The 16,676-nt window shown below is 39.9% G+C and overlaps 1 protein-coding gene across 1 annotated transcript in view; it reads left to right on the plus strand.

Annotated features, from left to right (window-relative positions):
• Positions 1 to 16,676, plus strand: part of LOC132367085 (histone-arginine methyltransferase CARM1-like) — a 248,593-nt gene that overhangs the window by 206,179 nt on the left and 25,738 nt on the right. The window contains exons 6-7 of the mRNA XM_059924811.1: positions 4,324 to 4,501; positions 9,491 to 9,581. Of these exons, the coding sequence (XP_059780794.1) occupies positions 4,324 to 4,501; positions 9,491 to 9,581 (269 nt within the window). The remainder of the gene's footprint in view (positions 1 to 4,323; positions 4,502 to 9,490; positions 9,582 to 16,676) is intronic.

The following is a 16,676-nucleotide window of genomic DNA, read 5'->3' on the forward strand; positions in this document are numbered from 1 at the left end:
GGCTCTAGAGCGCAGGCTCAGTAGTTGTGGCTCACGGGCTTAGTTGCTCCACGGCATGTGGGATCTTCCCGGACCAGGGCTTGAACCCATGTCCACTGTATTGACAGGCTGATTCTTAACCACTGCGCCACCAGGGAAGCCCCTAGATATAACACGATTTATTCATTCATTTCCTTGTGAATAGTTAATTCCAGTTTATTTTAAATTTTTATTTTATAATTACCAATATTATTATAAAGTTTTAGTACAGGTTATCTTATACACATGTTCAAAAATTTCTCTAGAATGTATATTTATAAAGGGAGTGATATTTCTAAGTTATAGAAATCTTCAGCTAATTGAATAATGCCAAATGGTTTTCCAAAATGGTTATATATGATTTAAGTGTAATATATTCTCTTCCTGGATATTGGTTATGTATTACTCTAGAAAGGATAGTTCTGCTGAACTTCAATTTTGGAAGAATGGGATCTGAAGTGACAGGCTAACATAAAACTATCTGTTGTAAACCAAAGAGCAAGGAAGGCAGCAAGACTGACTCAAAGAATAGAGTGTGTCTCACATCTGGAATTAGCTGCTCTTGTGTCTTAGAGATATTATTGGTTGAGTTTATGTCCTGTTCTCAAATATCTCTGTCAAGGAATTGTATTCAAACGTAGGATTATCAAATAACTATTTTTATTGTTTCTTAAAGATTGATCTGTGGGAGATAAATAAACATTCAATAAAAAAAACTGCCAAGTATTCAAGTAAGTTTGGATGTCTGATTTAGCCAAACCAAACAGTTTTCTGCAGAATTTCTCAACTCCATTAATATGCTAATAGACGCTGTGAATTCGTAAGAAGGATATATATTATAAAGAAGTTCCAATATTATTTGATCATGAAACTCCTTATGTTCATGGACTCCTGGAACGTACTTTGCAGAAATTTTGCTTTCTTCTAATCATGAAATGTTAGAACTAGAAGGAGCCTTAAAACAACTCAGTTTTAAACTCCAATTTTGCAAGAGGGAAACTAAAATTAAGAGAGTTTAAGTGATTTCCCCAAGGACACACAGCTCTTCGATGGTAAAGGCGGGATTAGGATCTGTATCTTCAGATTCTTGATCTAGTGTTCTTTGAATTTGGTTAAAAAATAAATGAAGTTGCAAGATGCAGTGGCTGTACGTATGTGGTATGTCCTTTACCAGTGAGAATAGTGAGACTCAGGTTCTTTCCTGTGAACCTCAAATTGCCCTTCTGACAGCTTATAACATCCCCTCTCTGAAACTATATTAGACCTCTGATCTTCATGAGGGTTCAAGAGTCTAGGATTATTCTCTGTAAAGTCTCCATGTAGAGTAGATATCACACACACTTGATCATCCTATCTTATTGGTCCCTCCAGCAAAATTTAGCCAGAAAAATGTCCCTTCCAACATCACGGTTCAGGTGGATGAGGCAGTTTTATACGTTGAGGTTGTGTGGACACCCTCACACCCCATAAGCAGAATTTAGGACGGGCTTGAAATTTAGAAATGGAATCACCTTTCCATTAGGCAGTGGAACAGTATGAACCAGAGACCCTTAAAAGTTCCACACCCTTTAACTTTGAGAAAAGTTGTGAGAAGTATGTCCCCAGATTGAATTGCATTGTTATTTGTCGATACACTGTTGTAATAATGAAGCATTTGATATAATCTGAATGTCCGGTAACTTGGGGTTGGTTAAATGAATCAAGGTATGCTATGAAATACTATACAGCCAATAAAAACTATGTTCTAGAGCAATTCATGGAAAGATGTCTAAAACAGAGCTTCCTGAAAAGTGTGCCAGGTAGTAAGTTTTGATGCCCTTTGCCCTCATGGGAGATGGTCAGGGTCTTGTGTGGCCTGAACCCCCAGCTCAAATGTCTCAAACTGCAGGCAGTCTTTCCTATTCACACTAGTGAAAAATGACTGTTATTTTTTTATGTGCACCATGATGCAAAAAATATTCAGAAAACTGGTCTAAAACCTATTACATGAAACAAAAGGTTATGAAATATTACTACAAAAAGTACATTTTTTAAAATAAATTTATTTTATTTTTGGCTGCGTTGAGTCTTCGTTGCTGCGAGCAGGCTTTCTCTAGTTGTGGCGAGCGGGGACTACTCTTCATTTCGGTGCACAGGCTTCTCACTGCAATGGCTTTTCTTGTTGTGGAGCATGGGCTCTAGGTGCGCGGGCTTCAGCAGTTGTGGCACGCAGGCTCAGTAGCTGTAGTGCACGGGCTTAGTTGCTCCGCGGCATGTGGGATCTTCCCGGACCAGGGCTCGAACCCATTTCCCCTGCGTCGGCAGGTGGATTCTTAACCACTGCGCCACCAGGGAAGCCCCAGAAGTACATATTTTTATAAACAGAGATACACTCAAAAGTCTGCTACGAAATGCATCCTGCCTACATCCGGATGATGGGAATACAGTTATTTTTATTTTCATTCTTTTGCTCATCTACATTTCTCTTTTTCAGTGAACACTTTTCTTTAATAACAATAATATGACAATACTAATTTAATACTTACATGACCCTTAATATGCTTTATCTTGTTCTAGCCTCAAGCAGGCCTGTGAAGTAGACGCTGCTATTATTATTTTCATTATATAAATGCTATTTTTAAATTTCAGATTTGAAGCTACTAAGAACTGGACAAGTTGATGCAGAAAGGAAAAGGTGGAAATGAGACATATCTGAAAAGTAGAAATAAGAAAAGGTAGTAACTAATTGTCCATGGGAAGCAACTATGTATGCCTCCAGGATATTGAGGATTATGGCATTAGTAACCAAAACGGAATCAAGGAAATACAAGATTATATAGAGATTTTAAAGAAATTTAGAGAAATGGTTAGTTTTCAAGAAGAAGCTGAGGTTGGCTCTTTACTTGTTGAGATTGAAGAGATAACAAAGCAGGTTGGTAGAAATGTCCGGGTAATGGCCTGCGCTCAGGTGAGAGAAGAAACCTAAAGCTGTAGTGTGAACAGCCATCCACAGTGGAGCCGTGCTTACAGCTACGCAGGTGAAGGGCTCTCCTGAGAAGAGAATGTACAGAGACAAGCAGGGCACCAAAAGTTTTACCCTTTAGACCTCGTGTCCACAGACCCCTGAACTTGACATCCATGTGTAGAATGTTGACAGAATGGAATTCCACAACTCCTTGTGCATGGGTAAATGTTGACAGTGGATGACACGTACAAATAGTTTTCTTCATTGTTTTTCCTTAGATCAGAGATTACTTGATTTCTTTCAAGGAAAGTATAGGTGGAAAAGACACTTAACAAACTTGCAGTGTAATGTTGGTGAGAAGCACCCTAGAGGATGGAATTCAAGGTGAAAGATACCCTAGCTTTGGGAAGAAGTGATCAGAAATTGAGAAAATGCAACTGAATCATGACAAATGCTTGGTATACTGCATTTAGGGTGAGGAAAGGGTCAAGTTCCAAAAATTCAAAATGGAGGGCCTCTGACTACATATAAATACAATGAGCAAAGATCTAAGAGTCTCAGGAAACCACAACTTGAAAAAGGATGTGCTGTGTATATTTGTGCTGGTGCGTGTAAGACGTTTATTAGGAAATAGTTTTTCAGGCAGCAGAAAGACATACGTGTAATAATACAACCACCTTGTCATATTTGGCATTAAGAAATATATTAGAAATATAATAATTATATTTGTCTTCAAGGTCCCTCTTTTAAGAGAGTTCAAAGTTATTAAATAGAATACAGAGGACATCAAAGAAAAAAGAATAGATAACTGTAAAATGTACTTCTAAAAAAAGGCTAATGAACTTGGTATTATCTATTTTTGGAATCAAAAGATCAAGGGATGATTTAATAAGGATCAGGATTATTAAGTTATGCAAGATTGTTATACAGAGCTTTTGGGCATCTTTATTGCCAGTAGAAAAGTAGGAAATAAGCTGAAACTATTAATAACCCCCCCCCCCCCGAAGTACATGTGCATATATGCACACACATACATGGACCACACATACTCACACACATGCACATATAAGTGCATGTTTGTATAAAGAGCCCGGAAGGGTCTACATCAAACTATTAGTTATTATTTGTGTGTGGTATTGATTATAGGTGTTTTTATTTGTTCCATATCTGTATCTTCTAATTTATCCATAGTAAACATGAAATGTTTGTGCAGTAAGAAAAATGTTTTTATGGTACTTATAGAAGCAAATAGGTCACTTGCCTCTCATCCCTATCACCCTGCCAACCCCTAACCTATAATACTTAATTTTTATAATATTCTGTATAACAGTAGTACTGGTACTCTACTTTATCTTTTACAGATGCTAGTGAAAAGTAACCACCTTTCAGACAAGATCATTGTTTTGCCAGGGAAAATTGAAGAAATCTCACTTCCTGAGGCTGTAGATGTGATCATTTCAGAACCAATGGGATACATGCTGTTCAATGAAAGGATGTTGGAAAGTTACCTTCATTCCAAAAAATGGCTGAAAGCAAATGGTGAGTTGGCCAATTCCTGGTTTAGAAAGTAGGCTAACTTTTCTGTAAAATATGCCGTCTTACTTCCCCCATATTCAGTCCTTTACAGAAAGGAGGAGAGAGCATTTCTATTAAACCAGTTCTTTGATTTTCTCATCTTATTCTCCCATAATAAATGAGCTAGTCTCCAAAAGACATTGATGGCAGTGGCTGCGTGGTATTCAGTATGGTAAAGGAGACCAGTTCTGAGTTATGTATTTTTGTCCTAGTTCACTCACTGTTTTCCTTAGCTAACTTGGCCTAACACTTGACCTTTTGACCTTGGCTTCGCCATCAGTATTATTAAAAGTAATCTCTAAAGCCCTTTCAAGTGTTGACCTTCTGTAATGTGAGAAACTCTCTGGTGTCCATTTCTTCTTTCTAACATATTCTCTTCCTACTGTATGTCTCTTTCCCTATGGTCACTACATATAATCGAGATAATAATATAAAGTCCAGTATTCTCTTTGTGCTTAACGAGTGTCTGTGTGTGCTAAGCAATTTGCATAAATTATTTTATGAAAGCCTTACGAAGTGTGAATAATGAACGTTTTCAGTTTATTTGGAGGGTTAGTGCAGAGGTTCTGGGTGATTTTATACTCCTTTCCCAGGGGACATTTGGTGCTGTCTGAAGACATTTTTGAGTTGTCACAGCTGGCAGAGGTGGTGCTACCCGCACCTAGGGAGAAGGGCCAGGGACTTGCTAAACGTCTTTCAATGTGCGGGACAGCCCTCACACACATCAAAGTGTTATCCAGCCCAAAATGTCAGTAGGGCCAAGATTGAGACCTGGCTTAGCAGGAGACAGTATTACGACCCGCACTTAGGAAGAGAAAACTGAAGCACGATGAGGGAAAGCAACGTGGCAAGGACACACCTCTAATAAGTGACAGAGCAGGGGTTTGACCCCAGATCTGTCTAACCCTGAAATCCACACTCACAACTCCTTGCACACACACTGACTTTCCACTGTTCACCCCAGAGAGTGGACATGTTCCAACAGCACATTTTTTTTCAATTAAGGGTTAGAAGGTAACTGGCCAGTTTTAACAGTTGCATCTCTGATGAGAATTGCAGCTCCTTACCCGTTTTACTTACTTTAAAGTACTATTGTTGTGGCTCCCTAGTCATACCCAATGAAGACAAAACAGAGAAGAAACTGCACCTCCTACCCACCAGGTTACCCGGTCTATATGCATAAGTAAAGCTTTAAGTTTGTCTGTAATTTCCTGCATGTTTCAAAATTTAGGGATTTAGAAATAGGCATTTTTTTTTTTAAAACTCATGCAGAAATAAATAAACTTGGGCAAAGTATACCTAATGTCAAGAACTCCATTAGCATTCCCATTTATAAATCAGCCCAGGATGATCTTGGAGGCCTTGTGTTCATGTGATAAAATTGAACTACAGGAGATGAAAGCAAAGTAGCTTGGATTTCCTCCTCAATGCCTCCCAGAAAGAATATTTGTATTTTTTTTCTGGAATTTTCTCAAATGGTTAGGTGCTTTTGTATGATGAGACTTAAACAAAGTTAATTCACATGCATCTGTTGAGCTGCCCTCTAAGCCGAATATTTAGACACTATCTGGGCATCCTTTTTCCCCAGATATTTGAAATGGTTATGAAATTTTATATTTGGCTATGTTTCTTTTAACTAGACAAGTAGAAATGAATACTGATTTCATCAGCTTTCTACCCTGTGCATTCCTGGGGGAAGGATGATTGATTTTTTTCCTAATTATTTTTATTTTCCATCAAAATAAGGCATAGCTTACAGCATCACATGACAATAAAAAGGCTTACAATGAAAAATAGTCACCCTCTGCCACACCTCTTCCTATCCAGAGACTGCTCCCCGAAGGCTTTTCCTTTCAACTCTGTTCTCTGTTGCTTCAATTATTTACCTACATATTTCTATGTAAAATTATCATATTGCTATTCTTGTCACTCTCTGGTTGAGAAGTTAGCTTTCCTACATAGCAGCTCCTTCCCTTCATGAGGCATCCCCCCATCCTCTAAATGTATTTATACAGGTCCTCAATCCCTTATCCAAACCCTTGGGGCCAGATATGTTTCAGAATTCAAAATCTGGAGGACTTTGGAAAGGTCATAGGGTCATATACCATGTGTTACTTAACACCTCCAGTGGGATCTGAGGCAGCCCTCCATAACGAAACACATAGTATTTCTGCAACAAAACATGAACATGGGTACCAAGTAGGATAAATAAAGACTATAAACTCATGTCAGTTCAGGTCAGGTTTTGCCATCAAATGATGTTGCAAACTTACAAAAATCCGTTGCTTTGCAGAGCTTTTTGGATTTCAGAATTTTTTTTTAATATAAGGAAATATAGACCTAGATTATTACTTGTTTAAATCAATAATCGATGTTTACATTATTATGACAATGTGAATACTGTTCAGTGCTGAGTCAGGTGGTGTAGTAGGTGCATATAATTATATATTTTTTTCTTGAAATCTTTTGTTTTTCCTGGAGTTAATTGCCTTGTTTTTTTCATTAGTTTAGTTTTCTATATACTCATGACTAATTTTTTCCATGCTTTAACAGGTCTGACAGATTGCCTATAAATATTTATTTTGTGGAATTCTCCTGTAATGCTCTGTCCTCCTCTACCACACATGAACTGGTAGCTCTCTAGTCCTGTTGTATGGCTACCGCACTTTGACTTTCCGTCATATTCTTTTGTCTTCCCCTTTCTTGGTTTATACCATTCATTTCAGCAAAGAATATTTTCTAATAGCTTCTGGAGAAAGGGTGGTTGAGAAGTTACTGTGTATTGAGTCCTCGTATTATCATTTTGTTAGGTAGAGAATTTTAACTTGAAAACAATTTTTACTCAGTATTTTTAAGGCATCTTTTTTTGGCGTCTGGTACCCAATGTTGCTATTGAGAAGTCGAATGACATTCTGACTCTTAAAGTTTTAAAATGACATAGTTTTTCCCTCTGGATGCTTTTAGTATTTTTTTTCACTTCTAGTTGTCTTAGTGTGAAACTTTTTAAATTCTTGTGCTGGACATTTAGTGGGTATGTTAAATCAGAAGACTCATTTTCTTCGACTCTTGGAATTTTTCTTATATTTTACCTTTGATGATTTCCTTGCCTCCATTTTATCGAATATCTTTTCAATTCCTGTTAGGCTTGGGTTCAGATCATCCTCTGAAACTTCCCAAGTTTACACAAATAAGGATACATACGACTTTTCCAAAGTTGTTTAATAACCTTGTATCTTGAAATTGAAAAACCACCAAGCAATCATTATTGTTTTAACAACAGTACTTGAGATTTATATGGAGAAATATGAATGATGTTACAGTCGTGGTTCTTCTCTGACCACCTCTGAAAATACCGTAATTAAAATGATCTGTTCTATTTTAACAGACATCAAGGGGAGCATAGTTAACGTATGAGAGCATTGACTATTGGAAGAGATTTCACCCCTGGGTTTTTTCTTTCTGCTTATTATCTCTGTGGGTATGGCTGAATCATTAAAATTTCCCTGTTCCTTAGTTTTCTCATTTATAAAATGGATATAATAATAGAACCTACTTTATATTATTATGAGGATTAAATGAATTAATACATGGAAAGCCCATAAAAAGGTTCAAGGCAGAGTTAACATAAACAAGAAATTTTAGGTATTATTATTAGAATGATGATGGTGAGGATGATGAAAGATCTGTAGTTTTTTAGACGATGAGAATAATGATGCTGATCGCCACATCTGCCTGCCCAGAAAGGCCCACCTTCAGGTCTGCCAGCCTAGGTGTTTGTTTGCCTGCTAAGTTATCTGCCCTTTCCCCCAGTGACTGCAAATGTCAGGAACAAAACACAAGTGCTGCGGGCTTCCCAGCGTGGAGGATGGTAAGCCTGCCTGCACATAAGCATAGATTTAACAGCACTTAGAACGATAAATGGTCAATACGATTATACATTAACAAAGTCTAAGAATGAAAATGATCATGTGATAGGATGAGGGAACGTTGACTGTGTTCAAAGCTAAGTTGTTTTTACAATAAATAGAAGAAAAAATAAATAAATAAAAGAAGTGCCCAGAATTCCAAGCACCGGACATACAGAAAGGAAAAAAAACTAGTAGCTGAAGTGGGAAGCAGCTGCATAGCACAGGGAGATCAGCTAGGTGCTTTGTGACCACCTAGAGGGGTGGGTTAGGGAGAGTGGGAGGGAGGCGCAGGAGGGAGGGGATATGGGGATATATGTATACATATAGCTGATTCACTTTGTTATACAGAAGAAACTAACACACCATGGTAAAGCAGTTATACTCCAGGGACTTCCCTGGTGGCACAGTGGTTGGGAATCTGCCTGCCAGTGCAGGGGACACAGGTTCGAGCCCCGGTCCGGGAAGATTCCACATGCTGCAGAGCAGCTGGGCCCACGCGCCACAACTACTGAGCTTGCGCTCTAGAGTCCGTGAGCCACAACTACTGAGCCCACGTGCCACAACTACTGAAGCCCGCACACCTAGAGCCCGTGCTCCGCCACAAGAGAAGCCACCACAATGAGAAACCTGTGCACCGCAACAAAAAGTAGCCCCTGCTCGCCCCAACTAGAGAAAACCCGCATGCAGCAACGAAGACCCAATGCAGCCAAAAATAAAATAAATTAAAAAAAAATCATACCCCAATAAAGATGTTTAAAAAAAAACAAAACAGTAGCTGAGAAAGCCAATATGCCAGGTTAAATGCCTCACCTAGGACTCTAAACTTTTATTATAACGTAGCTTTGTGACTTGCTTTGACATTCTTTTTTATATTCCCTCCAATCTTCTGCCTAATTTTTGTATCATTGCTTTGAGGCAAGTTTACGTTTTAGCCTGCTGTGTAATAACTGAGATGGAATGAAAGAATGGAACAGGTCAAGTGGCAGGTCTTCAAGTAAGAAGGCGGTAGGAGTCAACTTTGAGTCTGTTGTCTTCTGCTCAATAGGAATGATGTTCCCGACGTTCGGCGACATCCACCTGGCCCCCTTTTCTGATGAACAGCTGTACATGGAACACCACTCCAGAGCCAACTTTTGGTAATGTTCTCTTCTCTCTTCCCCTCCTTTCAGAGTAAACCAGAGTTCTTAAACTGTTGACATTGTGGGTCATCTACTGGGGTCAGGGGCCGTCCTGTGCCCTGTAGGCTGTTTAGCAGCTTTCCTGGCATGCACTTCCTGGATGCCACTAGCACCTTCCCCCTAGTTGTGGCAACCAAAAATGTCTCCAGACATTACCGAAAACATCTCCTTGGAAGGCAAAATCACCCCCTGTTGAGAACTACTGAAATAGACAAATAAGGGAGCCAGTTAGGCAAAATCAAACATCCAAAAAACTGCCCTGATGCTAAAATAATACCGTCCTCCCCCTGCCTGCTGTCCCTCCCTTTCCACTTCCTCCATCCATTCTTTTGGCCCAAGGCTATGGCTTCTGCTAGAACATGCCTTTGTCAGAGAGCAGATCAATCAGTATACCTGGATGTAAATGAGTTGATCAGAAAATTTTTGGCGCTTTCCTACTAATTAGCTGTTGACTTTTGGGCAGTTCACTTCATCGTCTGAGACTTGGTTTCTTCCATTGGTAAAATGAGAACACAAAACTCCTGCCAGTTTGAAACCACCATTCCTTCTGCCTTTCTTTCCTGAGACTGGTTTTTATAAGGAGAAGGAGGGGAGGAGGATGACAGTATTGGACCTGTGGGGGGGAGAAACAGAAGAGGTACCATCCAAGTGGGAACGTGAGGTGTGTAGGAGGGAGCGCAGCGTGCGCCGCAGGTGGGTGAGGATGCGTACTAAAATGTAAACTTTGAGCTCTGGCTGAGGATGCAGAACCATCCAACAGAGATATCCAAAGTTGATTTCCAGGGCTTTCTCTTTGTAATGCCATCCCTTGGTGAAGGGGCAGGAAATAGGAGGTGCTTTGGTTTCCCGCATTATGAAGTTCTATGAGGAGTGAGGTCAAAGGGTTATGATTTTTCTTTCTCTCCAGTTTTTTTCCTGCAAAATAGGCTTTCCCACCACAGTTTCATAACCTTTAATGGCTTCGATTCAATCTGTAATTTTGAAACTACAAACCACAGAATTTCCAGCGGGGGTGAATGGCCTCTTAGTGTGTATGTGTGTGGCGACAGAGGGGGCAATGATGTCATGTAAGGTCATGCTGACCCTAAATGTTTCTATTTTAAATGGAGAGGTTGGAGAGAGAGGAATTTCAGGTGACAGAGTATGCCAGACTTATAGGGGAGGTTGGTCGTCCAGGCAGTTTTTTTGTGATCTCCCAGCAGTACCATCTACTGCACTGGTGGTTTTGGCAGAATGTCTTGAGAGAAATCAAAGAGGGGGGGGGGGAGGAGGCGGAGTTGGAGACTGTTGAGTAGAGACACTCCTTTTGAGGAATTTCACTGCAAAGGGAGTTAGAGAGATGGGTGGTGGCTGACCAGGGAAGTGAGGTATAAAAAAGGTAGTTTTTTTAATGGAACGAATAGAACATGTTTGTATGTTTGATGGGGAGCCCAGCCCGTCCACTGTGATTATTAATACTCTCTAGGTAGTAAGAACTCCCTTGATGAGCTCGCCGATTCCCACAGTTCAAATACCATCTCTATGATAATGATTTCCGAGTGTATCTCTCCAGACTTGTCCTGTGAACTCCATACTTTTCCATAGCCAACTGCCTCCTGGACGTCTGCCCTTGGAGAGACGCACCATGTCCACAGCTCAGCTCCTGATCTCCCCCACTGCCACCCCACACCTGCTCTACACACAGTCTTTCCACCTCAGTTGCTGACAACTTTATCCTCCTAATGATTCAGGCTCCAAATCTTGAAGGCCTTCTTTCTTTGTTCCCCATACCTAAACCATTAAGAAATTATGTTGGTTTTACTTCCAAAGTACATTTGACCCCTGAACAACACAGATTTGAACTGTGCGGACTTTTTTCAATAAATATATACTCTAGCTCTACATGTGAATCTGTGCATGTGGAACCATGGATACAGAGGGTTGACTGTAAAGTTAATGAGGATTTTTGACTGCCTGGAGGGTAGGTGCACCAACAAACCCCCCCACCTTTTGTTCAAGGATCAACTGTATATCCAGAATCTGACCAGTTCTCCCTGTATTTACTGTTTCCCCTTGATCACAACACTATCATCTCTCACCTCAAGTTATTACGGTAGCTTCTTAACCTGTCTATTCCAACATCCCCAGAGCCCTCCAGTAGGTTCTACCCAGTCTGGCTCCTCATTTTCTACTGCTGTGTTCACTCCAGCCTCCCAGACTTCCTTGCCCATCCTCAGGCGTACCTGACACACTCCCACCTTAGGGCCTTGCATTTGCTCATCCTCCTCTGGAATACCTTTCCCTCCAGATTCACATGGCTAATTCCTTCAACTCCATAAAGGCTTTGTTAAATGCCTTCTCAATAGGACCTACCCTGACCACCATATTTAAAGTGGCAGCCATACCACTCCCAATCCCACGTTTTCTGCTCTGTATTTTTCCTCCAACACTTATCACCTCCTAAGAGACTTACTTATTATTGTTTATTGTCCGTATCCCTCCTCGTAGAATGTGAGCACTGCAAGAGCTGGAATATTGTCCCCGTTCACTATCCTGCCACGTGGTAGGCCCTCAGTAAATATTTCTGATAAAAACTCCTGTGATCTCAAGCATGTATGGAAATAATTACTATCAAGATTTTAGTTGATATCTTTCTCATTTTTCTTTTTCTTTATAAAATTAGACTCATACCATAAATACCATTTTATAGCTCTTTTTTTAAAACTTTATTAATACCTTGTTGACATGTTCTCAGGTCTTTTAGATATTATTTTGCTGCAGAGTATTTCTTTTGTGGCTCTCTTGTAATTTATTGACTTAAGATCCAATGTTGGGTATTAAATTATTTTAATTATAATTTAACCCTATACATTCTATTAAGAAACAATACTAAGGTATTGTTCCTATATTCCACGAGAATGTAGAATTTTATAGACCTCTATAAATTCTATAGGAAACAATGCTAAAGTGAACATCCTGTTATAGAAATCTTATACATTCTGATTATTACCTTACAATAAATTGCTAGAAGCAGAATCACTGGACCAAAAGGTGTGAAGAAGGAACTTTAAAAAAATTATTCTTATATGTTGCCAAATTGCCCTGTAGAAAAGCTTTACCAATTAACACTTCCACCAGTGGTATATGAGAATGTCTGCTGAGTCTTGCCCATACAGGATATGTTTTGTTAAATGCCAATTTGATTTGCAAAAAAAAAATGGTGGCCGATTTATTTTTAATCTGTATTTCTTTGATAGCTGGTGCATTTGAATGGTTTTATTTTTAGTCAACAGATACACACACAAAATTTTTCAATATATAGTTATCAAAATTCATAGCCTTCGCTCTGTTTCTACTTCCTGTCCCTTTATAAGGGGGTTTCTGCATTAGACTACTAGCATGAAGGCCCTCTGTTGTATTGATCGAAGGAACAGTTGGTGAAAGCTTGCACGATTTCTGATTTCCGTTAGAAGAGGCAAAGAAGTGGATGCTGGCTGAAAGGAGGGAGGGGGATGCAAAAAGTGAGTCTGGGTGTATTCTGAGGGAGTGGGCTGAGGGACTGAGGAATAACTAACAGGCTAAATAAATAAGATCCCCAGATACAGCCCATCATCAGTCCTCACCTGACTTAACTATCAACAACGCCGCTTGACGCCTTTGACTCTTCACTTCACTTCTGAGCCTAAGCCTGATTTTCTTCCTTCCTTATTGGCCCTAAATCTCCTTTGCTGATTCTTCCTCATGACTCAAATCTTTGATGTTGGATTGACTCCTGGTTAGTTCTTAGATGTCTTCCTGTTTCTCTCTCTGCTCACTTTCTTACTGATCTCATTTAAATACCGTCTTTATGTTGACAACTCCCATAGTTAGAACTCCAGGCCAGACTTCTCTGCAGAACCATAGACGTTGGATGTCCAAGTGGCTGGTGACAGCTCACCTTGGATGTCTATTGGGCATCTTAAATTTAATATATCCAAAGGCAAGCTGCTGATTTTCACCACCACCCCCTGCCCATCCCTGCAAAACAAACATAAAACAAGCAAAACAAAAAACCCTGCTTCTACTACAGTCTTGAAATAGCCTCCTAACTCATTTCCTCTTTTTAAACAACAACCAACATGATCTTGATAACACATGATTAGATCATGTTCTTCTTCCACCCAGAACCCTCCAGTGGCTTCCGATCATCTGCATAGGAAAGTCCAAAGTTCTCCCGATAGATGGTAAGACTCCGCCTGATCAAGTTCCACCCTGCTGTCCCTCGGACATCATCTCCTGCTACTTGCTCTCTTGTCCTCTCCACTCTGGCCTCATGGGTTGGGCTCCCTGCTTCCCCTCGAACATACTAGGCTTGCTGGCACCTCACTGCCCTTCCCTCTGCCTGAAACGCAGGTGTCACTGTGGCTCGCTCTCACCTCCTTCAGGTCTTAGCTCACCTGTCATCATCTCAGGGAGACCGTCTGTCAATTAAAACTTGTAATCTCTTCCCTCCTGGAAGCCCTTATCCCACTCCTCACTTCATTTTTCTCTATAGCACTTATTATCATCTGCCATATATATGCTTTTACTTATCTGTTTTATTTCTTGGCCATCTCCCCCCATGAGACTACAAGTTCTGTAAGAGTGGCTGTTCTGTTTACTGCTGTGTCCCCATCGTCTGACCTAGATGATCATAATTGCTCAATACATTTTTGTTAACTAGAAGACAAATGCATTATTTATAAGATTTCTTTATATATTAAGGATATTAAGACTTTGTTGTAGTTTCTTCAGTTTTCTCTTCACTTTGTAATATTCTTTGTGGTGGTTTTTACCACAAAAGGACTTAAAAACTTTTATGTACGTAAATCTACCAATATTTTATTTTACAGTTTATTTCTTTTCCTTTATTTGAAAAAAGGCTTCCCCACCCTGAGTCTGGTATTAGCTTCCTTCTACTTCTTTCATATTTTACTTTTTTTTTTACACTTAACAGTCTTTCAAATATACATTTAACTCTAAAATTCATTTTAGTTTAAGTATGCAGTAAGCATATAACTTTACCCTTTTTAAATAACCAGTCATGGGGTTCACTCTTGGTAGACAAGCTTACTACATTCTGATGTTAGTAGCAGTCACCTACAGAATTAATAATTTCCTTTTCTTACTTGATTAAGATTCCTCGGCCCTTATTAATTAAGATTCTGAAAAGTGTCTCCTGAGAGTAAGGCTCAGTCATGAAGAATCATCATTCTCAGCTGTAAAACTTCTTTAGGTGATGGGTACTAGTGACGGTACTGAAAATATATAATCGGTTCAGGGGGTTAAAACCAAGGCCTTTAAACACAATTTTTAATGGATTCTCATATCAAGAAAAATATATACATAGGATCAATTAAGAGGAGTAACCAAATCTTCTCAAGAAGTTTGAGATGATACTAGTTTACCTCATTACATTTATTACAGTTATAGAACACACAAGCATAGGCAAGTAGGCAGTAGTTAAAAACTAGATAAATCAGACTCTAGAACCAGATTCAACTGTGTTTAATTCTTGGTTCTGTCAATTACTAACTGTAAAACCTTAGCCAAGTTAATCTAATTTCTTTTAGACCCAAGTTTCTTATTTATAAATTAAAGCTAACAGTGTTACCTACCTGGGGATGGGGAGTTTCAGGGATGGGACCTCTCCTTGTACAACTGTCATAGCCCTTTCTTCAGAGGCCAGTGTGAGGGTTCTACCAGATGCTGAATATGTCTGTCCCAGTTGCACATTCAGGGACTGGGAAAATAACTACATGGTGGGTATGAACTCATTGGACACCCTGCGCAATAGACTTGGTCAGACCTTCCTTTGCTACCTCCGTAAACCCTTACTAACCAGAGATATCCTAAGATTTCTCATATCAGTATCACTTCTTATCTCACATTCCTCAAAAAATCTAGATATTCTCCTTTCTGCTACATAGTTGCTTTGCCACAGAGAAGAATTGGGGAATGTTTACCATATGTTCCTGCGGTGGCATTGCAGAGTCCTCCCTCAAGGGACTGGGTTTCCACTTCAGTCATGGGCCAGTGGTCACTGGATCCATAAACCAGATCTCTAAGTTAGATCTGGAAATTGGGTGAGGGACCTAATCTTCCCATTGTGACAGCTAACATCCTGCTGATAAGCTAGCAAGATTTTTGTTGTTGTTGTTATAGAAATTGAGCACTGTCTAGTGACGGTGCATGTATTTCACCTCTCTGGTAACACTAGGATCTTTTAGCAACCACTTACAGATCCCTCTGGATCCAGGTACCCTGACTGTCACTCTAGTCTTGCCGTCCAACACAGTAATTATGTCATTCTAGCCTATGATAGTTAATTACTGCTTTCTTGCTTCTGACATTCTGAAATTCCATCCAGATTATGCTCATTCGGAGCAGAATTTAATGGCAGCATCACCCGTCACTGTCTTTGATGTACTGAGGACAGCATGCCTCCGATCTTTCACTAGTTTGTTCCTCATTACCTTTATGAATGGAGAGTTTCTTGGACTTTGCCTGAGACTAGTCAGGTGGAACATTCTTACGTCTTCCACAGTAAATCCATCTAGCATTTCCACCTCTCAGCCTTTGGACCCCTTCCTCAATACTCTACTGCAGAAATTCTGGAATCTCCATCTCATTAACTGCAGGCCATCATGATGACCAAGCTTCAAAGTGACATCCCAGCAGACTACTAGGAGTGGCATCTGCTAGAACATTGAATCCTGGGAGTGCCGTTGTTGATGAATTGCACCCTATGCTGACATATTCTACCCCCACTAGTCCAACACCCTTAAAATCCACTCCAATACCCATTTCCCTGGTTCTTAGCAGAAAATATTAACCAGCTTCTCTTAATGTTTTAGTTATATAAGTTATCTCCTCCTGGAGTAGGAATTGTACTTACTGCTTGGGCTGTGCTGGAGTTACCAGCCTGACAGCAATGAGGGACCATTAGCCTGGAGGCAGTGGGCAACAATGAGGCAGATCTTGAGGGGAATAAGATTATCTTGCAAGGCCCAGGCTTCAAGAGGAGTTGTTGTGCAGTCTTCAGGCAAAGGGAAG

This window comes from Balaenoptera ricei, chromosome 6, assembly GCF_028023285.1.
Source record: "Balaenoptera ricei isolate mBalRic1 chromosome 6, mBalRic1.hap2, whole genome shotgun sequence".
Classification (NCBI taxonomy): Eukaryota; Metazoa; Chordata; class Mammalia; order Artiodactyla; family Balaenopteridae; genus Balaenoptera; species Balaenoptera ricei.